General features: G+C 36.5%; 1 protein-coding gene across 3 annotated transcripts; it reads left to right on the plus strand.

Moving 5' to 3' along the window:
• Positions 1-5,886: 5,886 nt before the first annotated feature.
• On the plus strand, positions 5,887-25,477 carry LOC140949280 (oncoprotein-induced transcript 3 protein-like). 3 transcript variants are annotated; one of them, XM_073398519.1, is made up of 9 exons: positions 5,887-6,000; positions 15,813-15,860; positions 16,575-16,622; positions 19,069-19,185; positions 19,494-19,739; positions 21,239-21,253; positions 21,756-22,115; positions 24,951-25,002; positions 25,271-25,477. In XM_073398519.1, exons 4-8 carry the CDS (start codon positions 19,161-19,163, stop codon positions 24,956-24,958), a joined length of 654 nt encoding a protein of 217 aa, XP_073254620.1. In that variant the 5' UTR covers positions 5,887-6,000; positions 15,813-15,860; positions 16,575-16,622; positions 19,069-19,160; the 3' UTR covers positions 24,959-25,002; positions 25,271-25,477. The 3 variants fall into 3 exon arrangements, 2 of the variants coding, with proteins under 2 accessions (XP_073254620.1, XP_073254612.1); XR_012167106.1 differs by lacking the exon at positions 5,887-6,000 and adding an exon at positions 8,719-8,817; XM_073398511.1 differs by lacking the exon at positions 5,887-6,000 and adding an exon at positions 13,742-13,872.
• Positions 25,478-25,846: the final 369 nt, after the last annotated feature.

Raw genomic sequence — 25,846 nt, forward strand, 5'->3', positions numbered from 1 at the left:
ATGAAACCTATTAACATTTTGACTTAATAAATAAATATCGACAATACCGACATTTGTTAATTGTCAGTTTTTTGTGTGATTGTTTTCTTACGTCTATCTAAAACGAAATGGCCAGGTTACTTTAAGTTTAACTTATAGCTTACATATACATGTATACCCTTCGCATAAGCTCCTTGTATTTCCCAGTTGTTATTAATTGCACGATCGACTACACATCGTAACATACCAGAGAAGAAAGTTTTTTGCTGTGCAATTCTTGATCATGGGAAAGTTTGTATGAATCAAACGAGTCATTAAAAAGAAATCTGAGTTTAATCATAAGCTGTCACATCGTAGACGAAATTATTTAACAGAATGCCGCTGTTTTCAATACGGATTTGGTGTCCTTCATGTCTTAGACGTGCATTGCCTCACATAAACTTTCAACTGAAAGCGGAACTCTTAGACCCTTAAGGCTAGTTAACGCGGGAAAAAACTCCTTTGTTTAATCTTACCGCAACAGACTATAATTATCATTGAGAATTAAAGTAAAGCACGATAAACCAACCCAATAAAACGCCCTAGGCAAGTCTTTTCAAGACTGCACTGAGCCATAACTCATGCATTACCACGCAATTTACTTCTTTACTCACTGTCTGTTATTCTCTTCAAGATCCCTTTTAAATTGTCGATGGTAGTAAGAAAAAAAAAAAACTAATCGATAAACATTTTTTTTGTATTCAGCACAGAAAATAATCCTTAACTATACTGGATGGCTCGCGCGCCGAGAACAAAACAAAACATCATCGCCGTTTATTTAATCCTAGTTATTTCGAGAACGAACGAATCTGGCTTCGTAAGCGGCGCCCCAAACGGTACGGTTTTTGCACCGCCTTGGTCTGAAAACGTGTTTTTGAGGGAACAGCTGGTGTATGAATGTATTTGTCATCTCAATTCCAAATGAATAGTTAGTATTCCCCAGGCTCTTTACAGCCTTCTGCCTGTTAATAACTCTTTATTTTTTGTGTGTGTTTTATTGTGTTCGATGCGAGCAGATCCATCGATCTTGATTTTAGAGTCGCTTGAAACAGTTTCACAAAGCCAGTAAATGTCACAATTGACACCGGGTGAGAGGAAAAGCATCCAAAGAGCTTTAAAAGCGGATTTTCAGGGAAAAAATATCAGAAATCGGGGCCGATACAAGTGATTTAATGTCCTTTATTTTGGCAGGCGAATGCTTTTGTCAGTGACACTCTTGCGTGACAGAAAGAGGCCAACCAATTACCGAGTGGAATATGATGACATAAGTCAACTTCCGCTCCGCCCTTAGTGGTTCCAAATAACTGGCCATGCAGACACCTCTTCAAACCTATTGAGTGATTTCTGTATTCGTGCATGCGTGGCTTTCTTTATTAAATGCAATTTTCGGGCTAGTTTCATAGACTTGCCCTTAGTTACTGGCATACAACCACTTGTTGGGCTGATCCTTTGTGCGCCCTTCCTCCAAATCATAAATTAAAATTGCCATATTCGTTATTTGCATGTGCGTGAGTGTAATCACTCGTCCTCTAAGATGTTTGTGATACTTTGTTGACCACACGTAATTAAACGTAACCACATCAACAAGCAATTGCAATTTGTGATTTTGTGTGTGTTTCCATAGAGCAAGCACTGAAAGAAACAAAAACGTTTTACAACAATACTTAGGTACTATTCAGTTATCGAAAACAGTGTACCTCTTTCAGTTTTAAGACAGTTTACCTTGAAGAGGTCGACTCATTTCTTGAACCTTTCTTGAAGACGCAACAATGCTAAATTAATTATACCATTGCTGTTTTGGAGCGTAATATCCTTTTCTCTTTTCAATCAACCCCTTTATCAGGGACTAAAGCCCTTTGGCAATTGATTATCTGCATACCGGTATTTGTGCGCGTGGGTGAAATCAATATTAAAATAGTATTAATGGATATATCTCGGATGCGTAACTGACTAAGCGTATGGTCACCCCATCATTAGCCAACTCTTGATATTGGCTACGTTTTGGGGGGCGCTGTTTTTTATATGGAACTATTTTTAAATAGTTCCATATATTAAAATCAACGGACTCACTTAGAGGTGGAAGGTAGTGGTTGAGGTTAAAGCTACCAACAAATTAACAAAAAAAATTGCATAGTTATGAACTGAGTAGAGCTTGTTAAATGCCATCGTGACCCTTGAATTTTCTTTTGCTTTGTTTTAGTATCATTGTTTTATTTATCTATTCATTTTTTTGAACAACTCAGTCTTTCTGACGGGCAAGGCGAATGTTAATGGTCCGGATGGTAGTACCAAGACAACACTTAACACAAAAAGCGCTTGTTTGACGGCTAAATAGCAAAAGAGAAAATACATAACGTAAAAGATAACTTTTTAAACTGTTTTCACAATAAACACTATAAGAATGGATAAATAACGCTGAAGTGTAAACCCCATTAGGAGGCACTCAGTGTACCGTGAAAATGCGACGACCCCTAGCACAAAAGCCCTGTTGGGCTGCTAATACCTTCCAGCAAAAACTAGAGTTTATATAACATAAAACAAAACTGTTTTAAAAGTTTAAACAATACCACTAGAGATGTAAGCCCTAGTTTTGGTATAATAATAATGATAATAATAATAATAATAATAATTATTATTATTATTATTATTATTATTATTATTATGAAGAAATTTTATTAACAACAATGCTAACTATTAAAATCCTATTTACAATTAATTCGCTTAAAAAAAAGAAAAAACTGTTCATTCAAAAACACTATTTACAATTCCCGTCGAATTAAAAAGCACTTAATTTAGCTTAAAAAAAAGTTAATGTAACAAAGAAAAAATTTTTCCGAATTAAAAAACATTTCATTTCAATAATAAAAAAAAAACTGTCAACCTCTAAAATTCAAAAGTTTTTTTTTTCAACTGCTACAAACAAAAAAAAATTATTATTATGATTATTATTATTAGTATTATTATTATTATTATTATTATTATTTGCATCATCATTATTTTTATCATTATATTATTATTTTTATTGGTCAGTGTCATTTAAACTGCACGAGGGAGTAAATACTGTTCGAAAGTACAAAATAAATTAGAAAAAAAGCAAAGGAACAGAAGGCTGATAGGCATTCGCTGCAAAACAGTACAATTGCCTGCGCACCCGTCGTTAACACAAGATGCAGCGTTTTACCCGTTTTACCACTCGCGAAAGTCGTAACATGCTGCCTGATAAAAAGAGTGCTAACACCAGGAGCGACGATTTAATCCCGTCACCCACATGAGAAAGATTGGGAGACTTGGTAGGGTCGATTTACAAACTGCGTAATACTTGTATAAAAGATTTTTAGCCAAGCCCCTAGTATTATGTGGACCTATCTTTAAATGTTGGAAACTTTAGTTCATATATGCATAATTAAATTGGCCAAGTGATATATCTCACTCGGTTGTAACCAAGTTATTTTCCTTTGACGAGGTCTAAATTTTTGATGTAAGGGCTTCAAGTGACGTGAACACTACTAATTATTTGTTTTTTCGGACAAAGCAGAGGAAGCCATGGAAGGATGTTTCTAACAAAACGAAATATTTTTTCCGCATTCGTTGAATATACATTTGTGTTTATTAAATACTTTTACTTATCGATAAAACGCATCAGTGTAAGCCAGTGCTGTTCAGAGCAAGTTCACTGAAGTCATGAAGGCTGTTTTCCTCCTAATCTCCTGCCTCGTTTTTGCGAGTATCGTGAAAGCTTCAGAATCCAACGATGAAGGTAAAATCTTTTTATAATTTTTTTGGTCTGGTTTTGGTTTCTTTAGCCTGATAAAAATGGCGTTTTGTTCAGATGTTGTCAACTTAATCTTCAGAATTCAACGATCAAGGTACAAAAATCTTTTTGAGTCCTGTTTCGTCTCCTTTTCGTTTCTTTATCCTTAAGAATTCAACGACGAGGGTAAAATCTTTTTGTAGTCTTTCGTCTCCTTTTGATTTCTTTATCCTGATCAAATTGTTTTGAGTTGTGTTGTCAACTAAAGGCTTTAAAATTCAACGATGAAGGTAAAAATTTTTTTGTAGTTTTTCGTCTTCTTTGCTTTCCTTAGCCTGATAAGAAAAATGGCTCACTTTTGAGTTTTTCATCTTGAAACTGCGGGATTTAACGATGAAGGTAAAAACGTTTTTGCAGTTTTTCTTTTGCTTTTAGTCTCTTCACTTCTGAATAAAAAAAAGCTCAATTTCCAGGTTTTCACTTCAATGATGTGAAACACGTCCTTTAGACCGGCCTAGGATTGGAGTGTGGCTAGGTGGTACAGTATATGGGAAATAAAATATAAAAATGATGGTGATTTTAAGCCTGGTGATTAATAACAAAATTAATTATGTTTGTTCAGTCAGCGACTCAGGTGACTGAATACAGCGCTTGGTATGAACCCGTTCTTAGGAATTCTGAATACGATCACTTGCATGAATCTCACTTAGAGTATAGTCGCAGAAACTAACAAAGAGTGCGGACGACTAATACGATGAAAGGCAAAGACTAAGGTGTATGAAACCTATTAACATTTTGACTTAATAAATAAGTATCGATAATGCCGATGCGACATTTCATAACATGATAATGTCGGCATAAGAGGGAGTTTTTCTGTTTTTTTTTTTTGTTTTTGTTTGTGTGATTATTTTCTTACGTCTATCTAAAACGAAATGGCCAGGTTACTTTAATTTTAACTTATAGCTTACATATACATGTATACCCTTCGCATAAGCTCCTTGTATTTCCCAGTTGTTATTGATTGCACGATCGACTACACATCGTAACATACCAGAAAAGAAAGTTTTTTGCTGTGCAATTCTTGATCATGGGAAAGTTTGTATGAATCAAACAAGCATTAAAAAGAAATCTGAGTTTAATCATAAGCTGTCACATCGTAGACGAAATTATTTAACAGAATGCCGCTGTTTTCAATACGGATTTGGTGTCCTTCATGTCTTAGACGTGCATTGCCTCACATAAACTTTCAACTGAAAGCGGAACTCTTAGACCCTTAAGGCTAGTTAACGCGGGAAAAAACTCCTTTGTTTAATCTTACCGCAACAGACTATAATTATCATTGAGAAATAAAGGAAAGCACGATAAACCAACCCAATAAAACGCCCTAGGCAAGTCTTTTCAAGACTGCACTGAGCCATAACTCATGCATTACCACGCAATTTACTTCTTTACTCACTGTCTGTTATTCTCTTCAAGATCCCTTTTAAATTGTCGATGGTAGTAAGAAAAAAAAAACTAATCGATAAACATTTTTTTGTATTCAGCACAGAAAATAATCCTTAACTATGCTGGATGGCTCGCGCGCCGAGAATGAAAAAAAACATTATCGCGGTTTATTTCATCCCAGTTATTTCGAGAACGAACGAATCTGCCTTCGTAAGCGGCGCCCCAAACGGTACGGTTTTTGCACCGCCTTGGTCTGAAAACGTGTTTTTGAGGGAACAGCTGCTGTATGAATGTATTTGTCATCTCAATTCCAAATGAATAACAAAGAAAGAGCAATATGGGATTCGAAATGGATTCCAAGAAATCTTTTTGTTGGCGTTCTATTCTAAGTAATGGTAACATAATTTCTGCCTATGCCAGGTCTGAAAACGAGTATGAATTTTAGAGGCCAGGTGGAAAATGACAATTTTTTGATATTTTCCTTTGACGAAGTCTAAATTTTTGATGTAAGGGCTTCAAGTGACGTGAACACTACTAATTATTTGTGTTTTCGGACAAAGCAGAGGAAGCCATGGAAGGATGTTTCTAACAAAACGAAATATTTTTTCCGCATTCGTTGAATATACATTTGTGTTTATTAAATACTTTTACTTATCGATAAAACGCATCAGTGTAAGCCAGTGCTGTTCAGAGCAAGTTCACTGAAGTCATGAAGGCTGTTTTCCTCCTAATCTCCTGCCTCGTTTTTGCGAGTATCGTGAAAGCTTCAGAATCCAACGATGAAGGTAAAATCTTTTTATAATTTTTTTGGTCTGGTTTTGGTTTCTTTAGCCTGATAAAAATGGCGTTTTGTTCAGATGTTGTCAACTTAATCTTCAGAATTCAACGATCAAGGTACAAAAATCTTTTTGAGTCCTGTTTCGTCTCCTTTTCGTTTCTTTATCCGTAAGAATTCAACGACGAGGGTAAAATCTTTTTGTAGTCTTTCGTCTCCTTTTGATTTCTTTATCCTGATCAAATTGTTTTGAGTTGTGTTGTCAACTAAAGGCTTTAAAATTCAACGATGAAGGTAAAAATTTTTTTGTAGTTTTTCGTCTTCTTTGCTTTCCTTAGCCTGATAAGAAAAATGGCTCACTTTTGAGTTTTTCATCTTGAAAGTGCGGGATTTAACGATGAAGGTAAAAAAGTTTTTGTAGTTTTTCTTTTGCTTTTATCTCTTCACTTCCGAATAACGAAAAAGCTCAATTTCCAGGTTTTTACTCTAATGATGTGAAACACGTCCTTTAGACCGACCTAGGATTGGAGTGTGGCTAGGTGGTATAGTATATGGGAAATAAAATATAAAAATGATGGTGATTTTAAGCCTGTTGATTAATAACAAAATTAATTATGTTTGTTCGGTCAGCGACTCAGGTGACGCGAAAAGAAAAAGCAAGTTCTGCAACAGTAATCAAACCTAGGTTCTTTTGATCGTTAGTCCCGATGCTCTTCTATTGAGCTAAGAGAGACTCGTGGGAGATAAAGCAAATAAACAAGATTCCATATAACAGACATTCTGCATACTCCTAGGATTGATGCCGAAATATGGCATCAGTCAGAATGGTATACAAACGCGAATTTCGTGAATTTCAAGAGGCTTCAAATAAAGATGTTTTTCGGTCAGTTAAACAGTCTACCTTTTAGCGTTCAAAGTACTTTGAGCACAAAGTTGCCTATTTGTCCACCACTTTGGACCCGACCTAAAGCGAAAGGCATTTGTAAAGAGATACGCCTCCCGTAATGCTTTACTCAAACTCACTCCTTGTGGTTACTGGAAAGTTGCTCCGCGCAAAAGAAAATTATGCTTTGCATGTATACTTGTACCATCTCGGTTTCATGTAGTTTCACTTTAAAACGACGCTATAGCCAAATTAGAACACTTGCCTTGAATACAGCGCTTGGTATGAACGCGTTGTTAGGAATTCTGTATACGATCACTTTCATGAATCTCACTTAGAGTATAGTCACAGAAACTAACAAAGAGTGCAGACGACTAATACGATGAAAGGCAAAACCTATGGTGTATGAAACCTATTAACATTTTGACTTAATAAATAGAAATCGATAATACCGACATTTGATAATTGTTTTTTTTTGTGTGTGATTGTTTTCTTACGTCTATCTAAAAAGAAATGGCCAGGTTACTTTAATTTTAACTTATAGCTTACATATACATGTATACCCTTCGCATAAGCTCCTTGTATTTCCCAGTTAACAGAATGCCGCTGTTTTCAATCCGGATTTGGTGTCCTTCATGTCTTAGACGTGCATTGCCTCACATTAACTATCCACTGAAAGCGGAACTCTTAGACCCTTAAGGCTAGTTAACGCAGGAAAAAAACTCCTTTGTTTAATCGTACCGCAACAGACTGTAATTATCATTGAGAATTAAAGTAAAGTACGGAAAACCAACCCAATAAAACGCCCTAGGCAAGTCTTTTCAAGACTGCACTGAGCCATAACTCATGCATTACCTCGCAATTTACTTGTTTAGTCACTGTCTGTTATTCTCTTCAAGATCCCTCCGAAATTGTCGATGGTAGCATATGGTAAGAAAAAAAAACAATAATCGATTAACATTTTTTTGTATTCAGCACAGAAAATAAGCCTTAACTATACTGGGTGCTGCGCGCCGAGAACAAAAAAAAACATTATCGCGGTTTATTTCATCCCAGTTATTTCGAGAACGAACCAATTTGCCTTCGTATGTGCCGCCCCATGGGGTACGGTTTTTGGTCTAAAAACGGGTATTGACTTTGCCCATTTTGGTCTGGAATTGGGTATGGTTCATTATTTTTTCATTATATTACTATTTTTATTGGTCAGTGTCATTTAAACTGCACGAGGGAGTAAATACTGTTCGAAAGGACAAAATAAATTGGAAAAAAAAGCAAAGGAACAGAAGGCTGATAGGCATTCGCTGCAAAACAGTGCAATTGCCTGCGCACCCGTCGTTAACACAAGATGCAGCGTTTTACCCGTTTTACCACTCGCGAAAGTCGTAACATGCTGCCTGATGAAAAGGATCCTAACACCATCCAGGAGCGACGATTTAATCCTGTCACCCACATGAGAAAGGTTGGGAGACTTGGTAGGGTCGATTTACAAACTGCGTAATACTTGTATAAAAGATTTCTAGCCACGCCCCTGGCATTATGTGCAACCTATCTTTAAATGTTGGAAGCTTTTAATTAGTTCAGTTACTGATGCATATTAAATTGGCCAACTCGGTTGTAACCAATTTATTTTCCTTTGACGAAGTCAAAATTTTTTATGTAAGCGTTTCAATTGACGTCAACAGTAGTAATTATATCAAGTAATTTGTTTTTTCGGACAAAGCAGAGGAAGCCATGGAAGGGTGTTTCTAACAAAACGAAATATTTTTCCGCATTCGTTGAATATACATTTGTGTTAACAAAATACTTGTACTTATCGATAAAACGCATCAGTGTAAGCCAGTGGTGTTCAGAGCAAGTTCACTGAAGTCATGAAGGCTGTTTTCTTACTAATCGCCTGCCTCGTTTTTGCCAGTATCGTGAAAGCTTCAGAATCCAACGATGAAGGTAAAATCTTTTTGTTATTTTTATTATCTCCTTTTGGTTTCTTTTTCCTGATAAGAATGGCGTTTAGTTTAGATGTTGAGAACTTAAGCTTCAGAATTCAACGATGAAGGTAAAATCTTTTTGAGTTGTGTTTCGTCTCCTTTTCCTTTCTTTATGCTGATAAAAATATTTTATTTGTGTTGTCAACTTAAGAATTCAACGACGAGGGTAAAATCTTTTTGCAGTCTTTCGTCTCCTTTTGATTTTTTTATCCTGATCAAATTGTTTTGAGTTGTGTTGTCAACTAAAGGCTTCAAAATTCAACGATGAAGGTAAAAATTTTTTGTAGTTTTTCCTCTCCTTTTACTTTCCTTAACCCTGATAAGAAAAATGGCTCACTTTTGAGTTTTTCATCTTGAAACTGCGGGATTTAACGATGAAGTTAAAAACGTTTTTGCACTTTTTCCTTTTGCTTTTAGTCTCTTCCTTCTGAATAAAAAAAAAGCTCAATTTCCAGGTTTTCACTTCAATGATGTGAAACACGTCCTTTAGACCGGCCTAGGATTGGAGTGTGGATAGGTGGTACAGTATATGGGAAATAAAATATAAAAATGATGGTGATTTTAAGCCTGTTTATTAATTACAAAATTAATTATGTTTGTTCAGTCAGCGACTCAGGTGATTCGAAAAGAAAAAGCAAGTTCTCCAACAGTAATCAAACCTAGGTCCTTTTGATCGTTAGTCCCAATGTTCTACTTTTGAGCAAAGAGAGATTCGTGGGAGATAAAGCAAATAAACAAGATTCCATATAACAGACATTCTGCTCATTGCTAGCATTGATGTCGAAAGATGGCATCATTCACTATGATATAAAAAGGCGAATTTCGTGAATTTCAAGAGGCTTCAAATAAAGATGTTTTTCAGTCAGTTAAACAGTCTGCCTTTTAGCGTTCAAAGTACTTTGAGCACAAAGATGCCTATTTGTCCACCACTTTGGACCCGACCTAAAGCGAAAGGCATTTGTAAAGAGATACGCCTCCTCCTATAATGCATTACTCTAACTCACTGCTTGTTGTTACTGGAAAGTTGCTCCGCGCAAAAGAAAACTATGCATTGCATGTATACTTGTGCCATCTCGGTTCAACGTAGTTTCACTTTAGAAAGACGCTATAGCCAAATTAGAACACTTGGCTTGAATACAGCGCTTGGTATGAACGCGTCTTTATTAATTCTGTACACGATCACTTTCATGAATCTCACTTAGAGCCGTTATAGTCACAGAAACTAACAAAGAGTGCAGACGACTAATACGATGAAAGGCAAAGCCTAAGGTGTATGAAATTTAACCTATTAATATTTTGACTTAATAAATAAATATCGATAATACCGACATTTGATGATTGTCTTTTTGTGTGATTGTTTTCTTACGTCTATCTAAAAAGAAATGGCCAGGTTACTTTAATTTTAACTTATAGCTTACATATACATGTATACCCTTCGCATAAGCTCCTTGTATTTCCCAGTTGTTATTGATTGCACGATCGACTACACATCGTAACATACAAGAGAATAAAGTTTTTTGCCGTGTAATTCTTGATCTTGGGAAAAATTGCATGAATCAAAGAAGTCCTTAAAAAGAAATCTGAGTCTTAATTATAAGTTGTCACATCGTAGGCAAAATGATTTAACAGAATGCCGTTTTTCTCAAGCCGGATTTGGCGTCCTTCATGTCTTAGACGTGCAGTGCCTCACATAAACTTTCAACTGAAAGCGGAACTCTTAGACCCTTAAGGCTAGTTAACGCGGGAAAAAACTCCTTTGTTTAATCTTACCGCAACAGACTGTAATTATCATTGAGAATTAAAGTAAAGCACGATAAACCAACCTAATAAAACGCCCTAGGCAAGTCTTTTCAAGACTGCACTGAGCCATAACTCATGCATTACCTCGCAATTTACTTGTTTAGTCACTGTCTGTTATTCTCTTCACGATCCCTTTTAAATTGTCGCTGGTAGTAAGAAAAAAAAACAATAATCGATAAGCATTTTTGTGTATTCAGCACAGAAAATAATCCTTAACTATATTGGGTGCTGCGCGCGCCGAGAACAAAAAAAAACATCATCGCCGTTTATTTCATCCTAGTTATTTCGAGGACGAACGAATCTGCCTTCGTAAGCGGCGCCCCAAACGGTACGGTTTTTCTACCGGTTTGGTCTGAAAACGGGTTTTTGAGGGAACAGCTGGTGTATGAATGTATTTGTCATCTCAATTCCAAATGAATAAAAAAGAAAGAGCAATATGGCATTCTAAACGGATTCCAAGAAATCTTTTTGTTGGCGTTCTATTCTAAGTAATGGTAACATAATTTCTGCCTATGCCAGGTCTGAAAACGAGTATGAATTTTGAGGCCAGGTAGAAAATGACAATTTTTTGGTCGGAAATAGGGTCAGGATTAGGAGAACCGGGCGGCACATCCTTGACTGAATACCTTTCAAAGTCGCTCCAGTAAAAACACTCGCCAAACGCAGGCCGTTTTTCTACACTACATCGTTTTCTGTTTACATCGAATTTGACCGCCATTTTAGTATTCCCCAGGCTCTTTTCAGCCTTCTTTTGGAAGCTAAAAGCCTGTTAATAACTCTTTAATGTTTGTGTGTTTTATTGTGTTTGATGCGAGCAGATCCATCGATCTTGATTTTAGAGTCGCTTGAAACAGTTTCACAAAGCCAGTAAATGTCAAAATTGACACCGGGTAAGGAGAAAAGCATCTTATAAAGAGCTTTAAAAGCGGATTTTTCAGGGAAAAGTATCAGAAATCGGGGCTGTTATAAGTGATTTAATGTCCTTTATTTCGACAGGCGATTGTTTTTGTCAGTGACACTCTTGCGCGATAGAAAGCGGCCAACCAATTACCGAGTGGAATATGATGACATACGTCAACTTCCACTCCGCCCCTAGTGGTTCCAAATAGTTGGCCATGCAGACACCTCTTCAAACCTATTGAGTGATTTCAGTATTCGTGCATGCGTGGCTTTCTTTATTTAATGCAATTTTCGGGCTAGTTTCATAAACTTGTCCTTAGTTACTGGCATACAACCACTTGTTGAGCTGATCCTTTGTGTGCCCTTCCTCCAAATCATAAATTAAAATTGCCATATTCGTTATTTGCATAGTGCGTGAGTGTAATCACTCGTCCTCTAAGATGTTTGTGATACTTTGTTGACCATGCGTAATTAAAGGTAACCACATCAACAAGCAGTTTCTGATTTTGTGCGAGTTTCCGTAGAGCAAGCACTGAAAGAATCAAAAACTTTTTACAATTATACTTAGGTACTATTCAGTTATCGAAAACAGTGTACCTCGTTCAGTTTTAAGAGAGTTTATCTTGAAGAGGTCGACTCTTTTCTTGAACCTTTCCTGAAGACGCAACAATGCTAAATCAATTACACCATTGCTGTTTTGGAGCGTAATATCCTTTTCTCTTTATAATCATCCCCTTTATCAGAGATTGAAGCCCTTTGGCGGTTAATTATCTGCATCCCGGTATTTGTGCGCGTGGGTGAAATCAATATTAAAATAGTATTAATGGATATATCTCGGATACGTAACTGACTAAGCGTATGGTCACCCCATCAACAGCCAACTCTTGATATTGGCTACGTTTTGGGCGGCGATGTTTTTATGGAACTATTTAATCAACGCACTCACTTAGAGGCGGAAGGAAGTGGTTGAGTTTAAAGCTCTCAACAAATTAACAAAAAAAATTGCATAGTTATTAACTGAGTAGAGCTTGTTAAATGCCATCGTGACCCTTGAATTTTCTTTTGCTTTGTTTTAGTATCATTGTTTTATTTATCTATTCATTTTTTTGAACAACTCAGTCTTTCTGACGGGCAAGGCGAGTGTTAATGGTCTGGATGGTAAGACCACGACAACACTTAACACAAAAAGCGCTTGTTTGACGGCTAAATAGCAAAAGAGAAAATACATAACGTAAAAGATAACTTTTTAAACTGTTTTCACAATAAACACTATAAGAATGGATAAATAACACTGAAGTGTAAACCCCATTAGGAGGCACTCAGTGTACCGTGAAAATGCGACGACCCCTAGCACAAAAGTCCTGTTGGGCTGCTAATACCTTCCAGCAAAAACTAGAGTTTATATAACATAAAACAAAACTGTTTTAAATGTTTAAACAATAACACTAGAGATGTAAGCCCCAGTTTTGGTATTATAATAATAATAATAATAATAATTATTATTATTATTATTATTATTATTATTATTATTATTTTTATCATCATTATTTTTGCATTATATTATTATTTTTATTGGTCAGTGTCATTTAACCTGCACAAGGGAGTAAATACTGTTCGAAAGTACAAAATAAATTAGGAAAAAAGCAAAGGAACAGAAGGCTGATAGGCATTCGCTGCAAAACAGTGCAATTGCCTGCGTAACCCGTCGTTAACACAAGATGCAGCGTTTTACCCGTTTTACCACTCGCGAAAGTCGTAACATGCTGCCTGATGAAAAGGATCCTAACACCATCCAGGAGCGACGATTTAATCCTGTCACCTACATGAGAAAGGTTGGGAGACTTGGTAGGGTCGATTTACAAACTGTGTAATACTTGTATAAAAGATTTCTAGCCACGCCCCTGGCATTATGTGCAACCTATCTTTAAATGTTGGAAGCATTTAGTTCATTTATGCATAATTAAATTGGCCAAGTGATATATCTCACTCGGTTGTAACCAAGTTATTTTCCTTTGACGAAGTCTAAATTTTTTGATGTAAGGGCTTCAATTGACGTGAACACTACTAATTATTTGTGTTTTCGGACAAAGCAGAGGAAGCCATAAAAGGATGTTTCTAACAAAACGAAATATTTTTCCGCATTCGTTGAATATACATTTGTGTTTATTAAATACTTTTACTTATCGATAAAACGCATCAGTGTAAGCCAGTGCTGTTCAGAGCAAGTTCACTGAAGTCATGAAGGCTGTTTTCTTCCTAATCTCCTGCCTCGTTTTTGTGAGTATCGTGAAAGCTTCAGAATCCAACGATGAAGGTAAAATCTTTTTATAATTTTTTTGGTCTGGGTTTGGTTTCTTTAGCCTGATAAAAATGGCGTTTTGTTCAGATGTTGTCAACTTAAGCTTCAGAATTCAACGATCAAGGTACAAAAATCTTTTTGAGTTCTGTTTCGTCTCCTTTTCGTTTCCGTTTATCCGTAAGAATTCAACGACGAGGGTAAAATCTTTTTGTAGTCTTTCGTCTCCTTTTGATTTCCTTATCCTGATAAAATTGTTTTGAGTTATGTTGTCAAGTAAAGGCTTTAAAATTCAACAATGAAGGTGAAAAAATTTTTTGTAGTTTTTCGTCTTCTTTGCTTTCCTTAGCCTGATAAGAAAAATGGCTCACTTTTGAGTTTTTCATCTTGAAACTGCGGGATTTAACGATGAAGGTAAAAACGTTTTTGCAGTTTTTCTTTTGCTTTTAGTCTCTTCCTTCTGAATAAAAAAAAGCTCAATTTCCAGGTTTTCACTTCAATGATGTGAAACACGTCCTTTAGACCGGCCTAGGATTGGAGTGTGGATAGGTGGTACAGTATATGGGAAATAAAATATAAAAATGATGGTGATTTTAAGCCTGTTGATTAATAACAAAATTAATTATGTTTGTTCAGTCAGCGACTCAGGTGACTCGAAAAGAAAAAGCAAGTTCTCCAACAGTAATCAAACCTAGGTCCTTTTGATCGTTAGTCCAAATGCTCTACTATTGAGCTAAGGGGGACTCATGGGAGATAAAGCAAATAAACAAGATTCCATATGACAGACATTCTGCATACTCCTAGGATTGATGCCGAAATATGCATGGCATCAGTCACAATGATATACAAACGCGAATTTCGTGAATTTCAAGAGGCTTCAAATAAAGATGTTTTTCAGTCAGTTAAACAGTCTGCCTTTTAGCGTTCAAAGTACTTTGAGCACAAAGTTGCCTATTTGTCCACCACTTTGGACCCGACCTTAAGCGAAAGGCATTTGTAAAGAGATACGCCTCCTCCTATAATGCATTACTCTAACTCACTGCTTGTGGTTACTGGAAAGTTGCTCCGCGCAAAAGAAAATTATGCTTTGCATGTATACTTGTACCATCTCGGTTTCATGAAGTTTCACTTTAGAAAGACGCCATAGCCAAATTAGAACACTTGGCTTGAATACAGCGCTTGGTATGAACGCGTTTTTAGGAATTCTGTATACGATCACTCGCATGAATCCCACTTAGAGTATAGTCACAGAAACTAACAAAGAGTGCAGACGACTAATACGATGAAAGGCAAAACCTAAGGTGTATGAAACCTATTAACATTTTGACTTAATAAATAAATATCGATAATACCGACATTTGATAACTGTCAGTTTTTGTGTGATTGTTTTCTTACGTCTATCTAAAACGAAATGACCAGGTTACCTTAATTTTAACTTTTAGCTTACATATACATGTATACCCTTCGCATAAGCTCCTTGTATTTCCCAGTTGTTATTGATTGCGCGATCGACTACACATCGTAACATACCAGAAAAGAAAGTTTTTTGCTGTGCAATTCTTGATCGTGGGAAAGTTTGTATGAATCAAACAAGTCATTAAAAAGAAATCTGAGTCTTAATTATAAGTTGTCACATCGTAGGCGAAATGATTTAACAGAATACCGTTGTTTTCAATCAGGATTTGGTGTCCTTCATGTCTTAGACGTGCATTGCCTCACATAAACTTTCAACTGAAAGCGGAACTCTTAGACCTTTAAGGCTAGTTAACGCGGGAAAAAAACTCCTTTGTTTAATCTTACCTCAACAGACTGTAATTATTATTGACGATTAAAGTAAAGCACGATAAACCAGCCTAATAAAACGCCCTAGGCAAGTCTTTTCAAGACTGCACTGAGCCGTAACTCATGCATTACCTCGCAATTTACTTGTTTAATCACTGTCTATTATTCTCTTCAAGATCCCACGAAAATTGTCGATGGAAAGCCCGTTGAACGAGATGCACCAGGTTGGTATTTAATTACATTGTGCTATTAGTACGAAAAAAAGAGACAATAATCGATAAACATTTTTTTGTATTTAGCACAGAAAAAAATCCATAACTATACTGGGTGCCGTGCGCGCCGAGAACAACAAAAAAAAAACATTACCACGGTTTACTTCATCCTAGTCATTTCGAGAACGAACCGTGGGGCCAGGGTACCTCACTATACGGTCCGAATACTGCTTTGCCCCGGGGAGTACTCCCTTTTATTTGCCCTGATATGTGGCGCCCCAGAGGGTACGGTTTTTCACCGTTTCGGTTTGAAAACGGATGTAAACTTTGCCCATTTTGGTCTAAAATTCCAATTCCAAATGAATAAAAAAGAAAGAGCAATATGGGATTCGAAATGGATTCCAAGAAATCTTTTTGTTGGCATTCCATTCTAAGTAATGATAACACAATTTCTGTCTATGCCAGGTCTGAAAACGAGTATGGATCTTAGAGGCCAGGTGGAAAATGACATTTTTTTGGTCGGATTGGAGAACCGGGCGGGACACCCCCACCAGGAATACTGCCCCCCCCCCCCCCGGCCCCCCCAGGGGCTTTTCTCACTGATGGCCAAGTTTTTCTACCTTTTACCTTGTTCATTAATTAAGCAAAGTTTACCCTTTATACTGTGGGCCACAACACATTCATTACGTTGCAATTTACTGGTTTACTCATTGACTCATCTTCAAGATCCCACCGATATTGTCGATGGAAAGCCGGTTGAAGAAGATGAACCAGGTTAGTATCTAATTACATTATGCTTTCAGTAAGAAACAAAGCTTACAATCGATAACAGTCTTGTTATATTCTGCACACACAATATCCTCAACTAACTACCTTTTTGATTAAACTTAAGTCGCTAGAAAATGAACAAAGTTTGCCTTTTATACTTGCCTTTGTGGAAGGTCTCCTGTTAACTGGATCTGCATTTTTCACAAATAACAAAAAACATTCGAGTGGTATATAATTAATGAGTTAACAATAAGATTCAAAACAACACGGAGTAAAAATGATTTGTCTTGTCAGTTGCAAACAAAGAAATTTTAAAATAGATTTTTTTGCAAAGATAAAATAAAGTTTCATTAAATTTCGTATCCTAATCTCAAGGAAGTTAGAAATATTTTTCTCATCTATGAATAACACTGTTTAGGCAAAACGAGAAAAAATAAACACTCTCGTTTGCTCTCTTTTATATCTGACTAGATTGGCTAACACGTGGCTTAAGAAATTTCAAGTGCATTTTAACAATTTGACATCTAAGTCGAATGGAAAACAGTGAAAAGTCACTAGCTAAGGCTCAACAATCACAGCTTTATTGCTGGCAGCAGATGGTAATTTTTTCTCGCAGAAGTAACAGGATTTTGCGATTAAATAAACAACGAGTTTGAAACCTCGGGAGGTATAACTTTTTAGTCAGTCAAACCATAAGGCCCATAGCTAAGTCTCTGCCGAAGATCCACAATCTTTGAGCACAGACTAAGCTCTCTAAGGCAAAATCACCTAGACTAAACACTCACGAAGCGTTTTTATGCTTGGCACAAAGTTTTCTGGTAACACGAGCTCAACCACATACCTGTCAACACCTTCAGTAAATCACACAATAAATGACTTTGCGGCAATCACAACACTTCCGAAAACCACTCACGTATACTTCCACAGTTAACACGGGCGAAGCATAGTCGAATACGCTCCTCTAACTTATGGTAATATGCCCGTCTAACCTCGTTTACGGGTAAAAATTCTTTTGAAATTCAAATACGAAAACGTCGTCTGATTAGCATTTCAAAGGACGTTTTACTCAAAAACGAGGTTAGACGGGCATATTACCATACGTGAGAAGAGCGTATTACTCCGTAAAATTCTCGCTTTCTCCACAAAAATCGTCACATGGAACTTTTCTCTACTCACTAATAGTCGATTTATTCAAGATCCCGGATGAACCAGTGGTTGGAAAAAGGAGACATACAGCCCCCGCTTTCGAAACAATTTCTTACCAAGTCTTTGGCCTGGTCAGAAATCAGCGTCAATTTCCATCTCGCTGAATAGATTTCAACCCTAGAACCTACTTAGTGAGGCCAAAGACTTGTTACTACCAACAACAACGCTCGCAATATCCAATTTTTTTTCACAAGTTGGACAATAACACGGGCGCACGTGCAAGAAAACAAGAGTATATATATCTATCTATATATCTTTCTATATGAAAACCTTTTTGAAAACGGGTGTATATATATATATATACAGTCGATGAAAAATGCCAAGCTAACCACTTGTGAGAAAGGATCCAGAGGGACCTCAACTTTATAAACGTGAATGACAAAAAGATCTGGAACAAACTTCCTCATAGAGACGTTTCGCCCTTTGGGCTTCTTCAGTGTATTTAAAAAAATCAAAACTTGGATAAAAAAAAATACGCAATTTGAAATAGCTATACATTCGGGGTGAAAATAAGGTTACGTAATACGTTAAATAAAAGCGAGACATACACAATTGGTAAAATTAAAGATGACACGGTAAAAAAATAATTAATGAGGGTAGGTGGTAAAAGTTATGTCATTGCCGAACGGAACAACAGGTTCCCCAATCGGGGCCTCTGAATCAAATCAAATGGATTAACATAACATAATCCTAGAAGGCACACCTTAAACAAAAAGTAATAAGGTACAAGCTAAAGGCCTATGAATGGAAAACCCTTTAGAAGAATAACAGAATCCCCGAAAGGAGCCCCTGAGCGCATCGGCAATCACAGAACAATAAATTCTCTTATTACAAACTTACAGTTAAAAATATAATTAAAAAGTAGTAAAAAATGCCATTCAAAAGGTGAGGTGTGTCAATTATACTTAATTTTATTCTATTGCATATATATAAATACAGGCTGGGGGCGTGGGCAAAGAGCCTAAGGCGAACCTTCCTTATGACTATGGTCATACAAAATACTAATGGATCAGACCTTACATTCTTGCGGAAAATTTGTGCGTTGTGAGATTAACCGCTCTTTGTAAGTACTATTAGTTGCAGTAGTGTTGAGTTGCGCATGGCCGCTAATGCCTCGATGTTTCTTGACATAAACCTTCCCTCGAGAAAAAATAATGATAGTATTATTAATAGATAAAAACCGACGTAAAAATTCACCACAAATGTAATTTTTTTTTTACTGATTTTCAATCTTTTTTTTTTTCAGATAAGAAGTATCTTATCAATGGCGAGCAGTTAGGAGCAGACGATTTCGATCAGGATTCTACAGTTATTGACGGAGCGGAGTAAGCAGATGAAATGCTCCTACCCGCTGAGGATTATGGTAAAATTTTTTTCCTCTTTGTTAAAAAAAGATCATTTCGTAAATCTCTTTTTTAACTGCGATACTTTTCCACGAACGTGGTTTTGTACAACTTGCCTGATGCAGTCTCCTTGGCATTTAGTGTAGACGAGTGGGAAACGCGAGAACCTAGAACAGGGAAATTTTGTCTACCACGAGCCGTTAATAATATTATGCTAATATTATGTAGAAGGACTAATAATAGTAACCAAGTCAAAATTTTTCAAAAGAGTACTTATATACATAATACTGTACCTGGGACCCATTGTCAACAATCAATTATCAATTAGGATCATGGAAGAAACATCCCTTCAGCTGGTGTACAATTGGAGGGCGACAGTTTTTGAGTGGAAAATATGGCGTGCGACAAACCTTCAGCCAGTGCGCTGCGCAATGTGACAAAACACCAGGATGCAAGGCGATTGAATTGTGGCATAGGTACAACTGGAACTGTTACTGGTGCAAGAGAACAGATTTGATCCGACCTTACACCAACAGATATGATCTTGCCTACCCTGCACATGTGTGGGTAAAACGTAAGAAAATTTTCTCATTATTTTATTGATATCCCTACTATATTCATTTGCATTTTTGCATATCTCCGATCTGAATAGTTCACTTCAAATGACACTACATTGAAATGTGTATCTCACTTAACAAAGCATTTCGGAGTAATAAACTAATTTAGTGTTTTCGGATAATTAACAGAAACTTAACTTAACTTTTTTTATGTGATAAATGTTATGCATCATTGGCTTTTTATGAATTAATTAGTACTAAGTTAACCTTTCTGTAAGCGCTGCTTCTGATTATACTGGCGAAAGATAAACGGAGGAAAAAATTGCTCCGAATGTTATTTCAAAGAAATTATTTAAAAAGCAATTATCAGTCATTAAATAATTATTATGTTAAATAAAACGGCGCTCAGTTAGCAAAAGCTTCCACAAGGATATGCAAAAGAAATATTACCTATTAGTAAAATCCAACTAGTGGACTATTATCAATGCTACGCTGTGATTGGTTGAGCTACTACTAGGCTATATGTTATAGCCCACTAGTAGCGAAAAGCGCCGGTTTTTTGGCGGCAAAAAAGGATTTAAGTCTAGCTTTAACTAGCTAAAGTTGTTTTTTCTCGATATTTTTGACCAACTAGTTGGATTTTACTAAAACAATTGTTCCTCTCGCCCTCATGGCCTCTGAGTCAGTAGCCCATTCGGCCTTCGGACTCATGGGCTATTGACTAACCCACGTTGATCAGTTTGAATGGCATTTTTGCATATCTCCGATGTGAATAGTTCACTTCAACTAATCCATCAATCATCTTGTTTAACCTCTTTATCCTTTTTACAACAGATAGTAACTTAACAAAACAAAACAATACAAGTTAATAGTGAATGATAGAAAAAGCTATTATAGTAGCAATTTGGCAAGAGGTTTGGACTATCTGTGAGACTAATGGAACTGCGTTATCTTTCTTGCTATTAAAGTGGTATTCGACACAGTTAACCATGACATTAGTTTGCAAAAAGTCAAATTATATGGCTTTAACTACAAGATTATGGACTGGCTTAGATCTCATCTTTTCCACAGATCCCTAGTTTGCGTAATAGGCACAGCATCTTCAAAACGGACTAATGGTTTCCCACTAGGCTCTTTTTAAGGACCACTGCACTCCGGATCTTACTAAAACAAATTGAATAACATTCCACCTTATACTCTAATTTACGGTCACATGACGAGAATCTCAGGCCCCAAATGTGGAAATCTGGTGCGACCACGTTGACAGAATTGGCAAGAGTCAGGGTCGTCTGGTGTTTTCTATAACTTTCTCCTGGTTTCCTTCTTCCATAATAAAGTTTGTTCACGGATATTTGAAAACTATTATTTTACCATAAATAAAAGGTAAATAAAAGCTATAGCTATTAGTAGTCTATCAGTACCATCTACACGGGTAAAGACAGGGAACATTTTCATAACGTACCCTCAGATTAAAAACTTGTTACTCATAACTAATATCTTTTTTGTTACCTTGCAGTTGATAAACCCGCAGGTAAGTGTATCTGTCCCTATCCTGATATAAGAAACAAAGGCCCTGTCCTAGCTTGAACTCATAGAGAAAGTGTAATAAGTTGTCTCGTTAAAACTTGCTTAGGTACCTTTCAATAATACACTGTTTCTCTAAAGCTAGTAGCCTGAAGTAACTACATCTTAAAGACACTTGCTTTTCACTTAACAGAGTACATTGTGTAAATAGTTTGTAATCTACTGGAGCTTGAAAACTCGTTAATTTTGTAAAGGATCATCAATTATATTTATATTGTTCAAAAGATTAATTTTTCTGGCAAACTGACCTATTGATCGACTATTAAGTAGTTTTTCGATCAAACAGGGATTAAGGGCTGCCCAGAAAAACGTATATTTTCAAATGCGCAAATCATGGGGTGAGTTCCATAGGCCATTTTAATAAACAATTCATATCTTCCGCGCCATTGTATATCATATATATCTACATATTTCCTTTGATTTAATTGCCTCTTTAACTTCATTTTTAGAATGTACAAAGTACCAACTGCTCAACGACAACACGAGAGCACAGGGATACAGCCGAGCTTTTTACAGATGCGATACCACTCTGGGTGCACAGCCTACTTGGTACAGATTTACCGGGAGATCAGGAAGCCAGATGCCTACCTCTTGTGTTCCAACTAACCACTGTGGAACCCATGCACCAGGTTGGCTTGCAGGATGTCATCCTCCCCCTGGTAAAATTAGCACCGTCCTTGTCTGCTTTCACTGGCATGGCGATTGCTGCCGCTGGCATACTTTCATCCGTGTGCGTAATTGTGGTGGGTTCTTTGTCTACGAGTTGAAGAAACCACCAGCCTGCTATCTGCGTTACTGTGGAAATTCAGGTCATAAATAAATAAATAAATAAATAAATAAACAATCTGTTTTTTTGTCAAACCGTGACTTTATGTGCATTAAGTTTTGACAAACAACAGAAAAAACAAGCGGTTGAAATGTTTACCCATTTTAAAATAATATTTCTTCTCAATCTAACTGTTGAAAGTTTTTTGATGAACATGTATGGACATCTTTTAGTTTTCATTGTGTAGTTGACGCTTTGCTACCGCGTACGATTTTTCAAACAAAGAATTTTGAAAGACATACCTTCGTCAATTATATCATTATCATCTTAATCACTATCGTTTTCAGTATTCTATTCAGTAAAATGATATGTCTTGGGAAGAAAAAAAAATGCCTAAGACAATAAACCTCCTCCCCAAGGTCTTCCCGCTTTCTAATATGGCGCCAGCAGGAGAGAAGACCCTGGCACACAGCAACCTAAAACGTTCGCTGATTGGTGCGTTTCATACATGGACTCTGATTGGTTTATATCTTTAAAAACAAAGATGGGTACCTCATGGAAAAAAGAGGACCGTTATCTTTATCCTCTGAGGCCTAAAAGGTGAATAAGATTCCTTTTAATCGTTTGCAAAGCTGAGAATCGTTAGAAGCAGCAGCAAAGTAAAAAGGAGAATATTTGAAGATAGTTGGCCAATTATTCACGCTTCCCGTGGTGATCTTCAGCTTATGTCGACATATGTCATGCCGGTTTCTGTGCTTAGAAATAAAACATTTAATCAGGTACCAAACATTTGTTTCATAGAAAAAGTCCAGGCCTAGACTTCAGGTTATTAATTCATTTAGCTGTCTAGAAAACTGCCATTTAGCGAATCTTATCCCCTCCTTACTGTATATGTTACACAGGTCAAAGTTTAATCATGATTTCAGCTTATAATTCTGATTCATCCTACAAGATTGTAGGTCGATATTTTAAATCCTAACTTTCAAATTACTCAGGCTAGTTTTTAGCATCAGTAGTTATACCTCTCTCTCCCTGTTATTGACAGCTAATGCAGCGAACAAAATTTATTGAGGTGTGGGGCAACTGACAGGCTTTTATGAATTCTGTAAAAAAAACCACCCTCTGCTCTGAAAAAGTTAATGGCATGTTGTATATTGATTTTTTTTAGATTTTTGTCTTGAATAAAAAAAATACCTCTAATGCACTGATAAATTTAAAACTTCAACATCTCCCCCAGGCAGTCCTCTAGCTGATACATTAGGCCAATATTATTAGTGATCAAATGCCTCTGCCAAAGAAGAGTTGTTGTGCTCTTATTCCGGTGTATGGCTTAACTCACAGTTAATGTTTTGGACGTCTGAAAGTAAGACAGGCTTTTAGGCAGTAGTCTTACGGTATCCAGCTTCTTGAACCTCTGTTGGATGTCCCCTTCAATTTTTACTATATATATTGAAATAAGCAGTCCATCGCAAAAGCTACCTCCGAATGACTTTATTGTTTGATATATATTTTTTTAAAATTTATATCTTATCTATTTCTTTGTTTGTTCAATGACAGCAGCAACTACTTTTAAAAACCTAGCACTTATGCGTGGCAGCAACTCTGACTGACAAAATCCACTTAATGTTGATTGGCAATGGAAGTACAAGAATTAATCACTCTTGTTTTCATACAATACCTTCTGCATATAGGCCATAGTCTTTGCTGAACAAGGAATTCAACTAAAAATTAAAGCTGTTTCATAAAACTCCTCCATACATCATACGAAAAAGTTAAACTTGACACATTTGGTTGAAAGTCTTCATTCCACTTAAGTAAGGGTCAAATTCCCCACTCCCAAGGCACACGTGATGGTCAAATACCCAGGAGTTGCCCGGGGAGTGTTGAAGTTTGCAATATCTGTGCATAAAATAACCTGTTTTCTTTTCTCGGAAATGAGAACTTACCTATCAGTGGATTGATGCATGTGGGATTTGCTTCTAGCTGCGCTAATAACTTGATGCACATGATGCCCATTATTTAAGCAAGTAAAACGGCAGTAACCTAAGCGAAATATTTTCACCATGAAAACGACAAAACTGGAGCACTTGAAATACTGATTTAGGTTTGGTGGAATTCCTGTAGGCTCAGTGTTTTTGAAATTGTGACTGAGATGATAGTATTCGCAACCGCGTAACCAGTTTTTACCAGTGATAACTCACTGCTGTCTTGCGAGATTTTGTTCGTTGAATCCAAGAAAGCCACGAAATCACTGCTGTTCGTGTTTTAAACATTACTTAAACTTTTGTGGTTTTTAATTGTGGACCACTTATTACTAGAAATTATTTGTAAATGAACAAAATAAAAAACCCTGCAAACCAGAAGCATGCGCCATTTTTTAGAACATGACTTGAACATACAAAATGTATCAGAAAAGAGTCGTCAATGCATTCTAGCTGCATCATTAGCCCATAAAAAAGACAACAAACATGTATTAATGCATTTTATGAGTGCCAGGGTCTTTTCTCCTACCGCCACCACATTTGAAAGCGAGAAGACCCTGGGGAGGAGGTTGTAAGACAATACGCTTGAAAAAAAAATTGAACGCACTGTCATGTGTCTCCCGTTTTACAGAGGACACGGTATGCTTTGAAAGGTCTCTTCGTTCAGGAACAATTCATCAAAACTAGAAATTTATTTTAAAAAAATTGCACCTAATAGCGGAAAAAATGTGTGTATGTAATTATACTTATGTCTTTAATTCCACACAATTATGTATGGTCAGAATTTGAGGTGCCCCCTTCTAAATTATTCAGGGGTTGAGCGGAAGTTATGTCGACCTGCTTACGCATGAAGTTGAAAGTTAAGCCTGACTTCTTTATTTATTTTTTTTTTTTAGTTTATTAAGGCAATTGGAAAAGCCAAGTCAGACAAGCAAGCAAGGCTCATGGGTAAGTGCAGCCCCCTTTAGAGAGGTCGGCGTTTCAAAGTAGGCTTCGTCGTCAACTTGCTCGCATTTTCAGTGGTACGTTTTCCAAAGATTAACAATAACTCAATTTCTATTCCTCACGAAGAAATTATTGCGTTACAGGTCATATCACATTTTAGGCTGGCATTTTAGAAAAACTTTTCAAGGGCACTTGAGAACTAAATAAAGGAACTTGTTTGTTTTTGTTTTGGTTTTTAAACTAATGCTTTATTTTTTTGACGATATTACAGATTTAGCCGAAGACATGCAGGACCAGTGTTTCAAGCCCTTTGGTTCATGTGATTGCATTATAACTTCCTGGCAGCTTAAAAGTAAATTAAAGTTCCGCCTTCGAGAATTAAACTTAATCATAAACGTAGTTTAACACTGTTTGTATGTTGCTTCCCTGACGGTGTGATGGGATAAAAACGATCAATAAATGTAATTTTTTAATGCAATTCTTTTCAATTGCTCGGCTTGCCTGTCCAGTCCTGTAATCTTTAACATACATAGCCGCATAGCAATCTCCCTTTCGCCGGTTTTTTTCACTCAGCTTCTAACGGTCGATCCTACAGAACAAAAACACAGCTCACCTTCACAATATTTCACAAAACGCAAAATTCCGCAAAGAAACTCCCCCGTTCATAATCCGTGAGAAAAAAAAAAAGAAAAGAAAAAACAATAATTATCCCCTCCTTACTGTATAAGCCCTCGGGGATTTATTTTTGGATATTACCCTCAAATACAAAATAAACCATATCATGTCAAAAAACTGTAAGACACAATATTTCACGTAAGATCAGTCTATCAACTTTGGGAAAAGTTGG

The sequence above is a fragment of the Porites lutea genome, chromosome 1 (genome assembly GCF_958299795.1).
Source record: "Porites lutea chromosome 1, jaPorLute2.1, whole genome shotgun sequence".
Lineage (NCBI taxonomy): Eukaryota > Metazoa > Cnidaria > Anthozoa > Scleractinia > Poritidae > Porites > Porites lutea.

Bases quoted from the DNA above. Each gene is read 5' to 3' on its own strand.
- LOC140949280 (XM_073398519.1), top strand. From the start codon at position 19,161: ATGCTCCTACCCGCTGAGGATTATG. The intron at 19,186-19,493 runs GTAAAATTTTTT...ATTATCAATTAG, and splicing joins CCTACCCGCTGAGGATTATG to GATCATGGAAGAAACATCCC.